Raw genomic sequence first — 16,544 nt, 5'->3', positions numbered from 1 at the left:
TACATCTTTTTCTTCGATAGCTTACTGATGGCACAAGATCATCCAATGACCTTAGTGATTTTTCCGTAATGATCACATATAATACATTGTGATTTTTTTTTTTCGAGAGAGATAATACATTGTGATTAAATGTTAACAATTGATGAATAATGATTTTTTGTATTATATTTTTATAACAGAATATGAAGCTAAATATCAATCTTTAGGTTATTTGTATCACTTCTAAAAACAGAAGAAGATTAGTTTGTAGTGGTCTCCATTCTCATTCTGCCATATATACTTTTTCTGCGGCTGCTTGTTTTTAAAGTGGTTTGGCCAAGACAATATTGACCAAGAAGATTATTGACTTCCTCCTAGAAAAATGCTATGATTTTTATTGAAGGCCGTCACTACAGTGGGTCAAGATATGAGAAAATACATGATAATTAGATTTGGTTATACGTATTACATCATCACATAGGATTGCTCACATTCATGCCCCCTTGCCCGTGTGCTGTTTCTAGGTGTGTGTGTGTGCGCTTGTGAGGGACAATTTCACTCGCAAATTTGGTCTCTACTTTACTTTAATTTCGAATTTGGACATGCATGCAAACAAGCTAATAGAGTATTATATATACAGTCCCATGGTGTATTATATATATATATATAGTCCCATGGTGTGTCTTCTAGTTTCTTGTCTTGTTCTTTCTGCTGGGTTAGGAGGGATGGGAATTCTGCAGCCCATGAATCTGCAAGATTTGCTTTGAACTCTAGGTAAGAAAAGAATAATCAGATGATAAACTAAATCTTGGTATACATATATACGATATACCCATAAAAATAAATTTAAAAAAAAAGCTTATAATGTAAAAGAAAATTGTTAATTTATTTTTTTAAGCATGCAAATGTGACTGTTTTAAGAATGAAAGCTTCATAAAGAATATACATATACACGAATTAAAGGAGCCAAAACAAAAAGAACACAGGGGAAAGGAATCCAGGAGAATGGTCTAGGGGAAAATGAAGTGCCCTCCCGTTAAATAATCACTATAATATTTCTGTGGTTTGGACTCTAGGGAACCCATCCCCAACCCTCTCCTATTTTTCATTCTTGTCCGTGCATGTGATACTCCTCTAATAATTCTTGGAAAACTTTAGAGAGGATTAATCCAAATTAACAACACGCATAAGTGTCAATTTTGTAATTGATTTATCTAAATCCGCTTTTCACCTAATACTTGTGATAATTTCACGGATGTTATAATCTAATTAATCACAAGTTAATACTTAATATGTTGTGAAATTAAGTAGGTAGCTTGCTATTGTCCATGAGACTTGATGATGTGGCATGCATCCATTGGTAAGAAGACCCACGTGGCATGTTGGCAGCTGGCATGGTGTATGGGATTTTGTCTTATTTGCATGCAAGCCCAAATAGTACTTCCAAATGTTTATTTATTATTGCTATCATAGACTATTAGAATTAAACGCATTGTTTGACGAAGCCAAAGTGGCTTGTATGAGAAGACCCATAGTAGGTGAGAGCTTCACAAACACATCCTCATCTCACATATCCTTAGCTTAAATTCCCAAATTTCTTGTGCATGGTGATCAGTGAGCTCCCTAGCTAGACTCTTGCACCATCATTATCTAGTATCCCTCAAGTCACCTATAATACTTTTTTTGTCAATAAACGATATGACATACATCAAAACCTAATCGAAGATTTATCCGTCTTCTCTCCATGCAAGTAAGTTACTTTTTAGCTCCTGAAAAGTTTTCAACTGTCAAGTGCCATCATTAAGCAAGAAATATGATACCCTATAGGGTATCATATCAAGAAAAAGAGATCCATCTTCAACTTTCCATGGTTTCTTGAGGCTCTAGACCTTTAACTAAACAATTCATTTCATGTCACTTTTTCTTTGGTACAGAAGCTACAAAGTAGTCAGAAAGGAAAAGAACAAAGCAAGGAGATGGCAGATCAAGATCATGCCAAGGAGGAAACTCTTCCACCCGGCTTTCGATTCCATCCCACTGATGAAGAACTAATCACATACTATCTCATAAACAAATTATCAGATGCCAGTTTTACTGGAAAGGCAATTGGTGATGTTGATCTTAACAAATGCGAGCCATGGGAACTTCCAGGTATATACGTTGTAACCTAAACCCGTCTTATAAATTGCATGCAGTATCATCTCGGCATCAATCAAAATTATAGGACTGGTTCAGGACTAGTTCTAAGGATAGTTTTGATCATGTAGTTTTACACCTACAAATAAAAACCAATCTTAAAAAACTTTCATCATGATTTTATTTATTTTATTAAATGAGTAATTTGGTTCAAGGATTTTGACCGTGTTTTCCTGAAAATATGAAAACGTTGCATCTAGGATTTTTTTTTTTTTTTTTTTTTAAACTGTAGTTCATATTTAAATATATTCATTTATCAAGGACAATCTAGGGTTTCCCACAAAATGATGAATATATTTTGAATTCTTATTAAATTCAATAAACTAGCTAGCTAGCAATAGCCTGCAAAAAACTAGCAAGTTATAATGTAAGAAAAATTTTGTCTTCGTTTCTTGTGATGCGGAGAACAGATTTCTTGACTCTTTTTCTTTTTCTTTTTTTTTCTTCAACAAACTTGAACAAAATTCTTATCTAATTTTGACCGATCGAATCCCTCTCCTATCTGTTTTTGTTCAACTCGTTATGCCTATTAGGGAAGGCAAAAATGGGAGAAAAAGAATGGTATTTCTTCAGCCTTCGGGATCGGAAATACCCAACTGGTGTGAGAACAAACCGAGCCACAAACACTGGTTACTGGAAGACCACAGGGAAAGACAAAGAGATCTTCAACAGCCAAACGTCAGAGTTAGTTGGGATGAAGAAGACATTGGTTTTCTATAGAGGAAGAGCTCCTAGAGGAGAAAAAACCAACTGGGTCATGCATGAATATCGCATCCACTCAAGAGCTGCCTTTAGAAATTCCAAGGTAACATATATGATCATTATTCCCGCACCACTTTTTTTTAGTTTAATCAAAGATTAGGGTATGTGTCAGATTTTAATCTGTATCCATACCCTCCCAATAATTGAAACCCAACAAAAATCCTATATTACCACAGGCTTCTTGACTTTTTGTGTGTTACAAACCATTATAAAATCCTCCCAAATGTTCAAATCCTATTTGTTGAAAAAAGAAAAATAATCATCCTTAATTCACTACGACGCAACTGGAAGAGACAAGCTTGCTTTTACCTTTACAAGTGCACAAAAATTGGTTGAATGAATTCATAATGATATGTTTAAATAAACTCTACATGTGTTCACTGGACGTACTTGGAAGAACCATAAGAAAAAAAGTAGCAAAAGATCACTAAAAATGAAATCTATATGCTTCATCTGAGCCCACCCCCCCCCCCCCCCCCTTTTTTTTTTGCTGAAGCTGAAGGTAAAATTGATTGCTCAGGCATGATATTGCAACAGAATTTTTCTCTTTCAACTTATTTTCCTCTTGATATCTGCACGGTCAATTATGTGAAATTAGCAAAATGATGGACCATATACGGTATTTTTTTTTTTTTTGGTCTTAATCATAGGTTATAGGCCAAAGAAAATATCTTCAGTGTCCGGGCCTTTTTCTTTTTCTTTTTTTTTTTGGTTATTTAAATATTAATAAGTATGATATATATATATATATATATATATATATATATATATATATATATATATATATATATATATATATTAGATACGTATTTAAAGAGATATTAATGAAACGCAAATGCATTTTTTTTTTTAGATACGTATTTAAAGAGATATTAATAAAATGCAAATACAAAACCCATTTATATATATATATATATATATATATATATATATATATATATATATATATATATATATATATCTTTTAATAATGATAATAGCTAATCCACATAAAATTAAAATATGACAATATGACAAGAATAAAATAAATTTTAAAGTATATAATAATGAAATCTAATTTATTAAAGAAAATTTTCAACATCACTTAATATTATAATTATTATGCGGGATATTGATTTATAAAAACTAAAATCTCAAGTGAAACTATTTAAGATTTCAATTAAGTTGGATTTATACTGACTTAATATTTTAAGAGCCTTCTTGGAGGTGGGGGAAGTAATTCAAAATGTCATTAATTATTGGATTGTTAGTGTATTGTTATCATCCAACCACCCATGAAACTTTCATTTACTTATTTCATCATTATGTTCATTGGTGCAACCATCATCAAACCATAGTAGCTATCTCCGGCCACTGTCAATTGTCGATCATCACCTTTTGCTACTACCAACATATGTTTCATAAATTACACTCCGCATTGAGTATAGTCTTTTGTACATCCAATTTATTCCAACTTGGTCATATTTTCTAATGATCTTACATTCCATATTCAAGGTGTCATCAAACTTCCATCTTGAATTTGAGGGTAATGTTAAAAATATCAAAACCCAATCCAAGTCAAGGTCATGTATCCTGATTTAATTTCATTATAATATAACTATATTTTACGGTGCAAATAATATAATATTATTTCTACTTGTAGTAACTTTACTTATAATACAAGTAAAGTAACCCTGGATGTAGTCTAGGTCAATGGGTCATTGTAACAGAAGGTTTATTATAGTAAAGATGTGCCTATTCAATTTTTTCTACCATGTACCCATTCAATGGTTTTTCTCTATGTTCTAAATTCTAACACAACTCTTTGCTCAAAAAAAATTCTAACACACCTCTAGAAACAAGCGCACCTTGTTCCTATAGGGTTATAGCATGTATGTAGTCCATGGACTACTATAATCACGCCCAAGTATATCTCCGTAATTGCCACACTACCCTTCTTTCTTCCTATTTAATAAAATAATAATAATAACCTTTAATCATTTCCTAAAATTAAATTAAATTATATATTCACACATCAAATTAATCAAATTAGCACATGCTATTTATTTAAACATTTAAACAAAAATACTGGTGAAAGCTGATTAAAAAACTAGGGCCAAACAATAGTATAAATAACTACATGGAAAAAGAAGAAGTTGTATTTCATTAATTAGAAGCAAAAAATGAATATGTAAGTATCAAATGAAAAAATAATATCATACTTATTTTGAATTTATATTCAGAATACCATGTATTGTATATGGATTCGGTAGCAGATGAAATTTATAGCGTGAGCTTGTTGTTGTGTACAGCAGGATGAATGGGTGGTTTGCCGTGTGTTCCAGAAAAGTGCTGGAGCAAAAAAATTTCCCTCAACCCAATCAAGAGCAGTGAATTCCTACAACCTGGAAATAGGTCCAAGTGTTCTACCACAACCAATGATGCAGCTGGGAGATCCTGGTCAGTTCCCTTACGGAAAGAGTTACATGAGCAATGCAGAACTAGCAGAACTCACGAGGGTTTTTAGAGGCGGCGGCACTGGATCACCTAGTGTCAACCTGCAGCAAATGCAACCTCAGATGAACTATCCACTACCACTAGGAGGAGGGTGCTTCACAATATCAGGGTTAAATTTGAACCTTGGAGGTGGAGGGACACAACAAGTTTTGAGGCCCATGGCACCAGCACAACCTCCTCTAGGAATGCATCAACAAGATGTAGCCAATTCCTCCATGATGACTAGTAGTTCTCTTGCTGCAGAAACTGCAGTCTATGGTGGGGATCAAATGAATCATTCAAACGCACCTGGTCATAGGTATATCGGCATGGACCATTGCATGGATCTAGATAACTACTGGCCTCCCTACTAAGTGTGGGAGAGAATTCGGGATAGAGGATATTAGTCCAGTCTATGATAAATGTAGAATAGATAAGGGGTTGCGATCATAGAAATACTTCTGTTTCTCTGTTTAAGTACACATTTGGTTGACCCTTGACAATCACATTGTGGATTGGTAACATCCAGCAATGGAAGTCAAAAGTTTCTCGATTAGGGATTTATTAAATTCAGTGATACAATAACCGTGCTTAAAAAGATTATCAAGTAACCTAGCTATCCAAGCATTGTAACACTTCTATGCATTTGCAGGTGAATGGTTTATGCAATGGAAGTTTGCTATATAAGTACTAGTAGTAAGTAGGGGCTTGTGGAAAATTTGACATTATGAGTAGGATGTCATAGGTTCAATTCCTATCATATCTATATAAAATATTTATAAAAAAAAAAAAAAAATGTGCCTTTATTGAGACTAATCTCATGGGATTTTTCTGAGGTAGGTATAGAGAATAAATATTAAACAATATAAAATCATATAAAAATTCAACCTGTATGCGCGCGGTTCTTACTTCTTGGTAATAAGGAAAAGTTTAGTTAATGTCTTTCTTCTCTTTCTCTCACTCTTTTATGGTTTTGTATTTTTGTTTCTTTTCTATGAATTCCATTTGATAGTTATGGTAATTAATAAATATTTATTATGATTTTATTTGCATGTAAAACTATTTATTGTATCATTTTGAAAATCTAATATGATAAGATTTATTGAAGTGTGTACAGTAACAGAGGGGGTTTTATAGGAAGAAAATCTTTATTGAATTTAAACTCGTCCAACATAACCTTAAGAATTCTATGTATAAAAAAACATATATAGGTAGGTATTACTTTTAATTAATACTAGTCGCTAACCCGTGCTATGCACAAGAATCGACATATTTGTGAGGTAGACTAAAATAATTTTATAAAATCTTAAATTGATTAAGAAACTACATCATTGCATAATTTGATCTTGTATGACTTGCTCTTGTATGATTTCAATTTGTATTACAATTTGATGAAGTTATTACTTGAACGTGCAATGACTTACAAAAAATTTGTCAGAAAATTTTATATACTGAAAAAAAAAAAAAAAAAAAAAACTCAAAAATTCAAATATTAAAACTTCTAAAAAACCACAAAATATTAAAGAATCAGATTATTCACTGCTTAGAAATTATTGAAATAAAACAAAATATATATGACTAAACAGTAGAGAAATATAAAAGAAAGATGGGTGATGATGCTGATAATTGTCAATAAACTACACGGTCATCACGTGCTCTAAGCAAGACCTGTACAACACAAAGAGAAGAAGAAAAAGAAGACCCTACGAAAAGTACCAGTGTGGTACCAGCCAAATGCCCTCCAACGGTCAAGTTAGAGAATTTCTCACAACTCTAGAGTGTCAGAGCTGTGGTGAATTATGCATACCTTGGTTTGTGAGGGCTTTGAAGTTTTTATAGTAGCATAGAGTTGACATTCATTTCTTGGAGGAGAAGATCTTTTCTTGTAGAGGAGATTCTTAATAATGTGCGTATCTCATGGAACTCTTTCCTTGTAGAGATCTTCTCGATTAAGGTTATTCGTAGAGCACAAGATGTTTCCATTTATACCAATTTGTGGAGTCCAAGCAAAGCCATGTTGGGTCCGTCAGGAGCTTCTTTGTTCCCGTCAGCTTAATCCCGTCAGATCCCTATCTTGTACGAACGTTCAAGTCGTCAGGTTCAAAATGCCGTCTGCTTGGAAGAAGAGTCAACAGGTCAAGGTCAGAGTCGTTGGCTTTGGGTGTGTAGACGTCGTCCACTATATTAAAATTATAGCATAGCTGATGAGTTTGATTCCTTTCCAAAATTACCCTTATCAATGGGTTACATTCAAAAGAATAGTTTCAATTATTGCAAATTTTTTTATCTTGTAAAAGATAGCTAAAAAGAGTTTGGTGGTTTTTATACGAAAATTACTTTTTAAAGAAGTTGCAGTAGAATTGTTCTATTATCCAAAGAAGTTGAACTTTATCAATAGTTGATGATTTTTATATTTATCCAAATAAAGCCACATTTAGGATAATCTTAATATAGGATTTATTCAAGTTTTTTTTTTTTCTTATCAACGTTTGAGATTGAGTTTTAGTTAGACTTGTTCGAGAGATAGAGTTTTACTCCTTGTTAAGTTTGAACTAAACAAAAATAATTTTATTTAAATAAAATGATAATTTTATTTAAATATTGTGCTGACGTGGAAAATTGTGAGAGTTTCAAAGGTTTCGGTTATATATATATATATATATATATATATATATATATATATATATATATATATATATATATAAATTATGCTTTCCAATAACTTCTTATTCAATAAATATTATGAAACTCGTTGTTCGGATTATAAATTTTATACCCACAAATTTACAATGATGAACAAATCTCAAGCTATAATTAGATACTTTCTCAAAAAAAAAATTACTAAAAAAAATATATGATTAACATTTTTAAATTTCTATGCTTTTAATATATCAAGTACATAATAAATTTATTAATGAGGTAGTAAATGTCTTTCCATTGACATAAAATTTGGAATTAATAATAAATATAGAGAAAACATATAATTTAACTAGTCTCGTGCTCAGAGGCTTTTCTATTTTTTTGAGTAAAGGTTAATAATTTACATTTATTATAATTTAGAATTTTTTTAAAATTTTCAAACAAATAAAAAGGATAAATTTTTTTTAATGCAAGATAAAATTTATACTCTAGCTTAATTTAAGTGAATATGTGCGTGAAGCTCCCTCCTAGAGACTTGAACTCCGTCCCTTGCTCCCAACACCCTACAAGCATTTATACTTGTAAAGTGACACCACACCAAGGGTGGGCAATGGTAAAAGGATAAATTTTAGAGATTAATTTTTTTTGAACGTGAAGGGAAAAAATTCTAAATTTTAGGAGTTCTCTTTTTTTAATTCAAAATGAAAATTTTTACTATTTGACATTTATGACTTTATTTTTAAATAAAGTTACCCTTCATTAATGAGGGTATTTTTCAACCACATTAAAATCCAATTGAAAGAGGAAAATCCTCTTATATATAATATAAATAGAATGTCAACTTCAGTTATTTTATAAGGAAAGTAAGATAAAACATAGCAAGTAGTGATTAGTGGAATATAGAGTGGTACACAAAAAGTGGTACAAAAGATTTGGACTCATATAAATGAGTCCAAATATTCTATCACATTTTTCCTACTCCACTAATAAAATGCATAAATTTAGCATTTAATAAAATAAATGGACATGTGGCATGTTTTTATTTGTGGAGTATATAATAGAACAGGAAAAGTGTAACAGAAAATTTAGACTCAGTATAAATGATAAAATACATTGACAATAGCAAGTAGTGATTAGTGGAATATAGAGTAGTACACAAAAAGTGGTACAAAAGATTTGGACTTATATAAATGAGTCCAAATATTCTATCACATTCTTCCTACTCCACTAATAAAATGCATAAATTTAGCATTTAATAAAATAGATGGACATGTGGCATATTTTTATTTGTGGAATATATAATAGAACAGGAAAAGTGTGACAAAAGATTTGGACTCAGTATAAATGATAAAATACGTTGACAAGACCCAATAGGTAGCAAACTCCATGCCATTGATATAAAGTTTTAGTAAGAAAAATATCATTTGCGCACCACATTTCCTACATTTTAAATTTAAATTGAAGTTAACAAAAATGATAATGCAGACTTGATTTATCCATAAAAAAACGTGTTATGTAAATAAAATTGATATGGAGAATATCATCATACATCTGGAAAAATATTTAAAAAATAAATTAAAAAATCTTACAAAAGTCAGGTAAGAACAACTTAATTTGTCATTTTAAACAAAAATAACCGATGAAAACATGACCTCAACATCCCAAACGAAAACCAAACAAGCATCTTAGTTCCGAACTGGTATTGTGGCCCATTACAAGTCTATATTTTAATTATTTTCTTTTCTCTTTTCTTTTTATTTTTTTTCCTATCCTAGAGGCTGATGTGGCTCTAGTCCGGTGGGCTAGTCTTGAGCCTACTAATTATAAATTTTTTCACAGTGTACTCACATTTTTAGTTTAGACGAATACAGTATGTAAAACACAATGTGTGAGAGGACTTCCCAATTCTTATTTCTGTCCTAATTAATAGCCACAACTCACTAGCCCACAAGGCACAAGCATTATTGAATAGTTGTCAATTACATTCCATATCGACGTAAACAGCTGAATATAAATCTGAATAGTTGTCAATTACTTTTTTTTAGTTCCAACAGCATCCAAATTAACCAACAGCAATACATCAGAGGGAGGGGGGGGGGGGGGTGAAGAAAAAATAACAAAATCATTAGTGAGCTGAGCACCCTGACGAGCAAGTGCATCCGCACACATATTTGCCTCCCTAAAACAATGAAGAATTCTAACTCTTGGGATTTTCTTGAGTCTATCTTTGCAGTTTGCTACCGGAACATCATTGCCATTCAAGCCCAGAATCTTTTTTTCCAAAAGATCCACTACTAATTTTGCATCCAATTCCACCTCCACAGCAGGCAATCTTAGATCGATGCAAATGTTCAATCCATCTCTCAAAGCCCATAGCTCCGCCGCAACACTTGTAGTACACCCAATAGATCGTGCACAGCCTGAAACCCACTCCCCATTAGAATTTCTTATGATACCTCCTCCACCAGCAAGTTCGGGATTGCCAAGAGAAGAACCATAAGAATTCAATTTATACCAATTGGCTAGTGGTCTAATCCACTGCACCTTGATAACTGACTTGGTTCTTTTCAAGTTTTTGCTAGGACCGAGGAAGGCAAATTATGTCGCTCTAGCAATAGTTTCTGAGTCTGTGAGTCTATGGGGGGTCTCATTTTTGAATAATACTTTGTTCCTATGAAGCCATAGATTCCAAACTCCAAAGGAAAAGATGATGCCCCAAGGAATGCCAGTCATTAATGGTTGCTGGGCTTGGTAGTTTAATCTCAGTCAATCTTCCATATTAACATCAAAGAATATGTTTGACTGAATTGGAGGAGACAAGGCATTCCAAAAGGCACGCGCTGCTTGACAATCTCTCAACACGTGAATGATGGATTCCGGAGCTATATTGCATAAGGGACAGTCCTTAGTGGTATTAAGACCTCTTGCAGCAAGCACTTCACGAACTGGGATACTCCGATAGGTGCATTGCCATAAGAAGCACCTAATCTTTGGTAATGTGCAAACCTTCCAAACCCAATTTCCAATGAAGTGTTGCTGCTGGGAGGATTACACCCAATCGAGCCAGTCTATAAGCCTCTTTACTGTCAAAGTCACCGTTAGGAGAAAAATGCCAAGAAATTCGATCCACCCCAGTTGCAAAGAGAGGAAAGGGTGTAGCTTTAATTTTCTGGAGTAATGGAGGAGGGAAAACAAAAGACAGTCGATCCCAATTCCAGCTATTGAGACATGCCACATCCTTAAGGAGAAGGTTATCTTCCCCTTCGTTTAGGGGACCTTTAATGACATTTCTGATGGGTCCCTCGTTCATCCATTTATCATACCAGAAGGAGAGGGTGCTATCCTTTCCTGCTAACCATTTTATACCCTGCTTGAACACTGTTTCGCCTTTTCTCATAGCAACCCAAGTGATAGAACAGGCTTTAAGTTTGAAATTAGCGGTTCTTCGCCTATTTGCATACTTGTGGGATAGGACACGGGCCCAAAGGCTGTCTTTCTCTTGGTGAAATCTCCAATTAAGTTTGGCTAAGAGACCAGTATTCTTTTCTTTGGTTGATTGCAAACCCAACCCTCCTTCTTTCTTTGACTTGGTAATCTTCCTCTAATTTACTAGGTGCAACTTTTTCTTAATCTCTGTGGAGCCCCATATAAAATTCTGACACAACTTATCTATGCTTTGTGTGATCTTGGGGGGAAAAGCTACACACTACATTGTATAATATGGTATGGTTGAAATAGTAGCTTGGGTGAGTACTAGTCTCCCTACAAAGGAGAGAAGATGGGATTTCCATCCCGCTAAGTGGCTCTGCATCCGCTCAATTACAGCCCGGGATTTCTCATTGCTGATTTTTTGGCTCGAAAAGCACAGAAGGTATCTAGGGCATCTATCACAGCCATGCAATTCCTCCTATCTGCCTTAGCGAATAACATAAGATCATCTGCAAAAAAGAGATGAGAGAACACAATACCCCCTCTAGAGGCGGGAACTGGATCCCAAAGGTTAGCTTTGCATTTTTCAATAATAAGTGCTCCAAGGATTTCGATGCATAATATGAATAAGTAAAGAGAGAGGGGATCACCTTGTCGTATGCCCCTTAAAGGGAGGAAAGGCTCAAGAGCTCCTCCATTAAAAATGTCAGAAATAGACGAAGAAGATACACAATTCATAATCAAGGAGATGAGATGCTTGGGAAAATTGAACAAAGTTAATGTATCTCTAATGAAGCTCCATTTGATGCAATCATAGGCCTTTTCCAAATCTATTCTGATGGCCATCACTCCAACTCTGCCCTTTCTCTTTGACATGGAGTGGATTAATTCTTGAGCAATGATCGCATTATCCACTCCTTTCCTCCCGGGAACAAAGGCAGTTTGTAGAGGCGAAACTAACCCAGCCAACAGAGGGCGAATGCAGCCAACAATAATCTTAGTTACCACCTTATACACTAAGTTGCATAAACCAATAGGCCAGTAATTGCTAAGTGTCTCAAGGCTTTTGCATTTGGGAATAAGGGTGATCAAAGTTTTATTCAAATATTCAGGAATTCGTCCTAAGCATAATATCTCTTTCACTTCACTTTTGACTGAATCCCTTACAATGAGCCAGAAACGTTGGAAAAAACCAGCATGTAGGCCATCTGGCTCAGGAGCTTTGTAAGGCTTGAAGGATCGGAGAGCAACAAAGAGGTACATTGCCAAAAAGGGGGAGGGGAGGGGGGGGGGGGTGCCACTCACCAAGAGATGCACTGACTTGTGAGGAAGTAAATAACTCCATAAACCCTTGTCTAATGAAGGATGCAACCTCCTGCTCATCATTAAGCCAATTACCCATTCTATCCTTCATGCTAGAAATGCAATTCCTCTTTCTCTACACAAGCACTGAATTATGGAAGAAAGTTGTATTCCTATCTCCCTCAACCACCCAGGTGATGCGAGCTTTCATGCTCCAAAATTCAGCCTCTAGTTTGGAAATTTCTGAAAGTTCAGCCTTAAGGGTCTTTTCAAGGTCAAAAGGAACTCGCTCGGCCTAACTCCCAATGTAGTTTGAATGCCCTGAAGTCTGGCACATATTCTCCTCTTATGGTGGAAAATATTTCCAAATTGGTCTTTGTTCCACTCTTTAGCTTTGGAAGTAAAGGAGGAGATGGCATTGGGTAGAGTAACAGGTCTAACCCATGCCTCCTTTACAATTCCTGGGAATGTGGGGTGGGAGAGCCACATCGGTTGGAAGCGAAGGGGGCGAGGGAATCTGGCAGCAGGGCTGTTGTTAAGAGATAAAACAACCAGGCTGTGATCAGAATGAGATCTCTCTAGGTGTTTGACTTGAGCACTGGATAAAGAACATTCCACTCAGTATTCTCAAAAACTCTATCTATTCTATCTTGAATAGGTTGGGTTAGCAGGCAATGATTTGACCAAGTGTATTTAGGACCAGTGAATTCCAAATCAATCATTCCACAATCATTTAGACATTCTTGAAATTTAAGAGCCCTATTGACATTAATTGGTCTCCCCCCAAATTTATTCTCACCGAGCAGAATTTCGTTGAAATCGCCCGCTATAACACAAGGCAATGAATGAAGACCAGCTACAGTAGTCAAATTGTCCCATAACAACCTCCTCTTCGCATACATCTGGCTGGCATAGACAGCAGATAGCATCCAAGAAGCATTTAGAGACAAATCTTTCATTGTGGCATGTATTTCTTGCTCTATGGAAGATAAAATAGTAACCTCCACTTGGGCAGAGTCCCAGAGCAACCACAGACCACCAGTAAAGCCAATATTATTGGCGTGAATTGCCCCCATCAAATGGGAGCCTATCCGTGATATCTTTAGCCCGCAGACCACTAACTTTGGTCTTAATCACTATCATAACAGCAGGATGATGAATCTAAACCATGTCCCTAACAATACTTTGAAAGAAAGGGTTGAGAGCACCCTGACAATTCCAAAGTAAAATATTCATATCTAACATAAATAACATTACAGAGGGGAAATCAATTGAAGGTGTTAGAAGCACCTTCATCGTCATAGAGCATCTCATCTCTCTTTTCATTGGACCTCGCTAGCGGAGACTCATGAATTTCTTCTACTTGGATTGGAGAAGATCCATCAAGATCATGATCTGGACCTAGGTCTTCCTCCTCCCCCTCAAAGTTCGCTCTGAGTCTAGGATCAATGCCTTTCAGGGAAGCATTTGAGACCTTTGAGATAGCCGAAGCCACCATCGTTTCCATTCCTTCCTCAGAGCTTATCTTGTGTTTGAATATATCCCTCAAGGGAACTTTGACCGCAGTGAGTCCTTGTGAGGTCTCAACATTGCCCAAAATTTTTTCCTTCGTCTTTGCTTCTTCCAGAGTGAGCAAATTTTTCTTCGAGGAGGTGGTAGGAGGTTTCTCCATTGATCCTCCCGCCGTGAATAGCATATGGCTAGGGGCTGGTTTGGATAATAAAGTGATAGCTTGATTTGGGGGGGGGGGGGGTCGAGGAGATTTTACTGCCATTCTTACCTTCTGAAGGATGCCGAAGCTGCCCTCTCTTGGTTCCAAGGGTAGCTCAAGTTAGGTGTTTAGCTTTTTGATTCCGGATGGAGCTTGTGTTGGTCAACACAATGGCTTGAGAGGAGGTTTTGTCTTTAGGCTTTAGGGACTTAATGCGATCTGCAACAGATGCACTATCTTGGGATGAGGTTTTGGCACTATGTGGTTTGTCTCGATCGTAGCAAAAGGATGGATCAGACACATGAGGTGTTGGGTTTGGAGGTTCGACATTGACAATTGACTGGTGGCCCATTCCAATTTGGTCTTGTTAGACTGTTTCTTTCTTAGTTTTCCTGCTGACATTCCTTTTCCGTGTAACAAAAACCCATGGCCCATATGCATCATCAGTAAGGGCATCATGGTCTTGTGTGGTAGGACTTTTACTTTCTTCCTCCTTCTCACCAGGTGCCTCTGTTGCCCTAGCAGTGTAAGGACATGCTTCCTCCATGTGCCCTATCCACCCACATGAAAAGCACAGGGAGTTTATCCCCTCGTACTAGACTGGGTGTTCAAGGCCGCCTATTCTAATGAGCTTGATAAGAGGTTTGTCAAAGTTGACTTGCACGCACAGCTGAGCGTATCTGTCTCTTGCCCCGATGGCTGTATGAGTATCAATCCTTAACACAGGGCCAATAGCCTTACCAATATCAAGCAACACAGATGGTTTGTAATACTCGATAGAAAGTTCTGGAAGACGAATCCAAATAGTCATAAACGAAAACCTTGTCGTAGATGGCCTGAAATTCGGTTCCCAGTTTCTAATGGATAGATAATGACCCCCAACAAACCTTGGACCTCTAAGGACTTTATCATAATCTACTTTCAAGTAAAAACAGATAAGAAAGAAGTCTTTACCTAAAGCAACACAATCCATTCTTCCACTTGGCTTCCAGAGACCCGTGAGGCGATTAGAGATGAATTGGTACCCCACTGTGTTTCCCACAACTTTGACAATCAATGCATATGACCATGGGGCCCGAATATGTGACTTCCGATCACCTAAGAGGTTGACCGCCGCTATGCTTGCTTCAATATCTGATGTTTCATTGTCGGACTCCGCCTTTGCTTCCATCTTGTTGTTGAAGACAAAAGCTTGTTCATAGGCTCCTGAGATCTCTCTAACGAGGTTTTCCTTGTAAGAACCCCTTCCACTATTCGATCGGGGAGAAGAGTTCAATGAGTGAGCCCTCTCCTGATGGTTTTCCTTGACTTTCTTAGTGCTGCGTTGCAATTCCTCATCTTCCTCTCTTGACCTCACCGACATTTCTTGAGACATACTCTATTTCACCACTCTTAGTTGTCAATTACATTCCATATCCACGTAAACATCCCTGTTATTATTAGGTTGAATATATTGTTTGACTGATGCTCTCTAAATAAATTGTATCCTATTTTCCTTATTCAAAACATGATTTTGAAAACAGCTGAGAAAATATTTTCAAAGTACAAAAAAAAATATATATATATATATATATATATATTTAATGGCATAGTTGTAAATAAATTAAAAACAATTAACTCTACAAATTGTCCAAAATCTTCTATCCCTTAAATGAAGGAGCTTATATTTATCACAAAAAAATTCTCAAACTTCAAATTTAAAACTTATCATTATAACATTTTTTATAAAAAAAAAAAAAAATAGAAAGTCTACCAAGTCCCAACCATTTACTTTTTTATTTCAGTATTTTAAAAGTGAGAGCCAAACGTATAATATAAAAATTATTATTTGAAAATAAAAACAGTAATCCTCCTATTAAACAAGCCCTTAAACACTCATGAAGGTCCTAATTCACGAAGATATGCAGTATCATTATATTGTCCCTTTAGGCTGACTAAATAAAAAGAGTACATATTAATAGTTATATTATGATGGGTAATTGTCGTGGCTAATTAGGCACAAAAAAATTTATTCTAACAAACAAAATATATTGTGGAGGAAGATGACAGA

At 35.3% G+C, this 16,544-nt stretch overlaps 1 protein-coding gene across 2 annotated transcripts; it reads left to right on the top strand.

Annotated features, from left to right (window-relative positions):
- The first annotated feature begins 1,591 nt into the window (after nt 1–1,591).
- LOC142611749 (NAC domain-containing protein 92) lies at nt 1,592–6,096 on the top strand. 2 transcript variants are annotated; one of them, XM_075783871.1, is made up of 4 exons: nt 1,592–1,729; nt 1,914–2,130; nt 2,709–2,980; nt 5,232–6,096. In XM_075783871.1, exons 1-4 carry the CDS (start codon nt 1,724–1,726, stop codon nt 5,784–5,786), a joined length of 1,050 nt encoding a protein of 349 aa, XP_075639986.1. In that variant the 5' UTR covers nt 1,592–1,723; the 3' UTR covers nt 5,787–6,096. The 2 variants fall into 2 exon arrangements, with proteins under 2 accessions (XP_075639986.1, XP_075639985.1); XM_075783870.1 differs by having other exon boundaries at nt 5,229–6,096.
- The last annotated feature ends 10,448 nt before the right edge of the window (nt 6,097–16,544 follow it).

This window comes from Castanea sativa, chromosome 10 (assembly GCF_040712315.1).
Source record: "Castanea sativa cultivar Marrone di Chiusa Pesio chromosome 10, ASM4071231v1".
In the NCBI taxonomy this organism is placed as follows: Eukaryota; Viridiplantae; Streptophyta; class Magnoliopsida; order Fagales; family Fagaceae; genus Castanea; species Castanea sativa.
Note: the sequence above shows the minus strand (reverse complement) of the source record. Positions and strands in the feature narration are given on the sequence as shown.

What these genes read in the sequence shown, in the direction of transcription:
- LOC142611749 (XM_075783870.1), top strand. An exon ending in CGAGCCATGGGAACTTCCAG is followed by an intron (nt 2,131 to 2,708) that starts GTATATACGTTG and finishes TATGCCTATTAG; the next exon opens with GGAAGGCAAAAATGGGAGAA. An exon ending in CTGCCTTTAGAAATTCCAAG is followed by an intron (nt 2,981 to 5,228) that starts GTAACATATATG and finishes TGTTGTGTACAG; the next exon opens with CAGGATGAATGGGTGGTTTG.